Below are 2,469 nucleotides of genomic sequence, written 5' to 3'. Positions count from 1 at the left end.
CACAAAATAATAAATATTCATTGAGATATTAACATTTGAAGTTGATTGAAATAGAATTACAGAGGCGGGCGTTGAGTGTAGACAGGCGTTGAGTGGTTGATTACGTTAATAAGTTAATAAAATATCAACATTTTATACTGATTTTAACAAATGTTTGCAAAATCTTGTTTAATTAATAACTTGACTTGCAGTAAAGAGTTCTACTTTATATTAAGTTTTATTAATTAAGCTCAGTTTTTATTACATAAAGGCTTTCATGAGTAAGAAGTAGCAGGTGCCAGCGGTGGGATTCAAACCCACGAACTCTTAATGTGTGCGGCCTTGATTACCAGTCTTACCAACTGAGCCACGCTGGCTATAATCATTCTTAAGAAAGTGTACAATTTCATTGATAGTGAAATCACTAAGTTGAGATAGCATATTGATGATAAAGGTAAGAAAGGCGCGTATTTGAATGATATTTGATTGAAAAAGACATGTATTGAATGATAATTGAATGATTCTAGAGTAATGTGAATATTTTGATTTTTTTGTGGTGTTTTGCTACTAATTTTCAGGGGGGGCTGGGAACATTCTGTTTTCACAAGCAATATGTCCGCCACAATAGCTGAAACAGATAGAATAATTAATAAAGTATTTTGCTATCTAAACCACGTTGCATGTGTAGATAAAGTTCCAGGGACGATCTCCGTGATTATCTCCTGGGCTTTGGGCTTGTTTATTGACGCCAATTGTAGGCTTTGATCCAGCGCCAATCCTCACGTGTGGAGAATCTGGCGAGGAAGAACCAAACCATGGAAAGCAACCAGATATCACTGCATGAGAAGGTTGCCAATGCGTTCAGGGAACGAAACATTCCCGTTAAACGCGAGGACATCGCTGCTACTCTGGTAGATGCCGACACTTGCAAATGGATAGAAACCCATCTCACACCAGAAACCCTTCTGTCAAAGGAGGAACTTACCTTGTACGTCCTGTCCTATGCTTCTCGCAAACACTACTGCAATCTGCCTCTAGCCAAGGAGCTCTTGCTAACCGATATCTCCTTTATTCTAAGGTATATAAAACTCGAAGCAACTGGTTCCCTCAAGTCTATCTTACAAGGACAAGAAATATCATCCACACGACCTTTCCTGGACGATGAAATCCGCGACGCGATTGGATCACTCACAGCTTCGACCGCGGCCATTGAGCACCAAACTAAGACCCTAAAGGTGCAATGCAAGGAGCTAAACTCCCAAATCCGCAATGGAATCCGGTCGCGACAACGGGAGGCGAAGGCATGGGAACATTTGAAAAATAAAAACGCGCGGGAGAAGGAGCAGATTGATGTTGCTGTACATTTGCACCCACCTTGAACACTGCATGCATGTTGTTTTCTTTATTGCATACATTATATTGACGTCCTCTTGCAGGTTGAAGACTTCACTCACGACTTTGAGGCGACTCTTGGCTCAGTGCAGTCTTTATTTTCCACCGAAGCTAATACCTTGCTCCCTCAATTGGCTAGTAAATTGAAAGACGACGACCGATCCATGCAGGGCTTGGAAAAAATAGCGTCGACAATTCAAATAGATACCAATTATAAGGAGCTTAGAGCACGGGCTATCGAGCTTACCGCGAAACTCGCCAGATACCTTGCCGAGGCGGTTCACTCACGGTTGGATCGGCTCTATACTGAAACTTTACAAAGCAGCCCACCTGGCCTGGATGAATACGATGAAGAAGCGGTAGCGGCTCTCCAGGAAGAGATAAGCTCATTATATTCGGAGATTGAGATTCTTTCAGAAATGGCCACCGAGCAGCAATTCAGGGATCCGATACTTCGTGCTCTTCAGAGTAGGGGGACAGAGGCTCATTCTACTTCTCAGCAGCAATTGGAACAAGTTCGTACTCTCGTCCTTTCTGTGTCACTTTGCTATCATATGCAACCGACGAATGAACATAAAATCTAACTTTAAGTTAGATTTTCGATACTATACTTGAATTAACACAGTCCACAGAGCGAATAACGGAGAGGCTAAATAACCGACAATCCCACCGGACGGCGTTAAGCTATCTAGCTGCAAAATACAAATGTGAACGGGAGAGTGAACTTTCAGAGCAGCAGACAAGTAAAACAACCACAGCACAAAAACGATTGTCTCGAGTATCATACGCGCCCGCAACCCCTAAGGACACTGACCGAAGAAGTTCAATATCTCTCCCGCTTGATCATAGCTCAAAAGCCCTTGATCAGCTCCTCCGGCGGCTTGGAGTTTCCATTATCGATCTAGTGGAAAGCAGGTTAACAGATAACCCTTCAGCAGCTCTTGATGAGAAGCAGCAGCACATGCTGGAAATGCTTCAAAATCTGCAGTCTACCGCAGAGTCGCCTCTTTCCGTCTACCTAGAAGCAGCAGACCAAGCGGCCCAGTTACTGCATTCAGCGCTGTATGCAGATTCGCCTTTCGAGGTTTCAATGGCTGA

At 43.2% G+C, this 2,469-nt stretch overlaps 1 protein-coding gene and 1 pseudogene across 2 annotated transcripts; one reads left to right on the top strand and one right to left on the bottom strand.

Moving 5' to 3' along the window:
- Positions 1–275: 275 nt before the first annotated feature.
- On the bottom strand, positions 276–356 carry BDBG_18015 (annotated as a pseudogene). Its single transcript has one exon. The product of its transcript is annotated as a tRNA-OTHER (tRNA).
- Positions 357–794: 438 nt separating this feature from the next.
- Positions 795–2,469, top strand: BDBG_09441 (uncharacterized protein; the record flags this gene model as incomplete). The annotated part of the gene is made up of 5 exons (XM_031724013.1): positions 795–967; positions 1,058–1,337; positions 1,416–1,886; positions 1,967–2,415; positions 2,442–2,469. 5 exons carry the CDS (start codon positions 795–797, stop codon positions 2,467–2,469), a joined length of 1,401 nt encoding a protein of 466 aa, XP_031581414.1.

This window comes from Blastomyces gilchristii (assembly GCF_000003855.2).
Source record: "Blastomyces gilchristii SLH14081 genomic scaffold supercont1.42, whole genome shotgun sequence".
Taxonomy (NCBI): domain Eukaryota; kingdom Fungi; phylum Ascomycota; class Eurotiomycetes; order Onygenales; family Ajellomycetaceae; genus Blastomyces; species Blastomyces gilchristii.
Note: the sequence above shows the minus strand (reverse complement) of the source record. Positions and strands in the feature narration are given on the sequence as shown.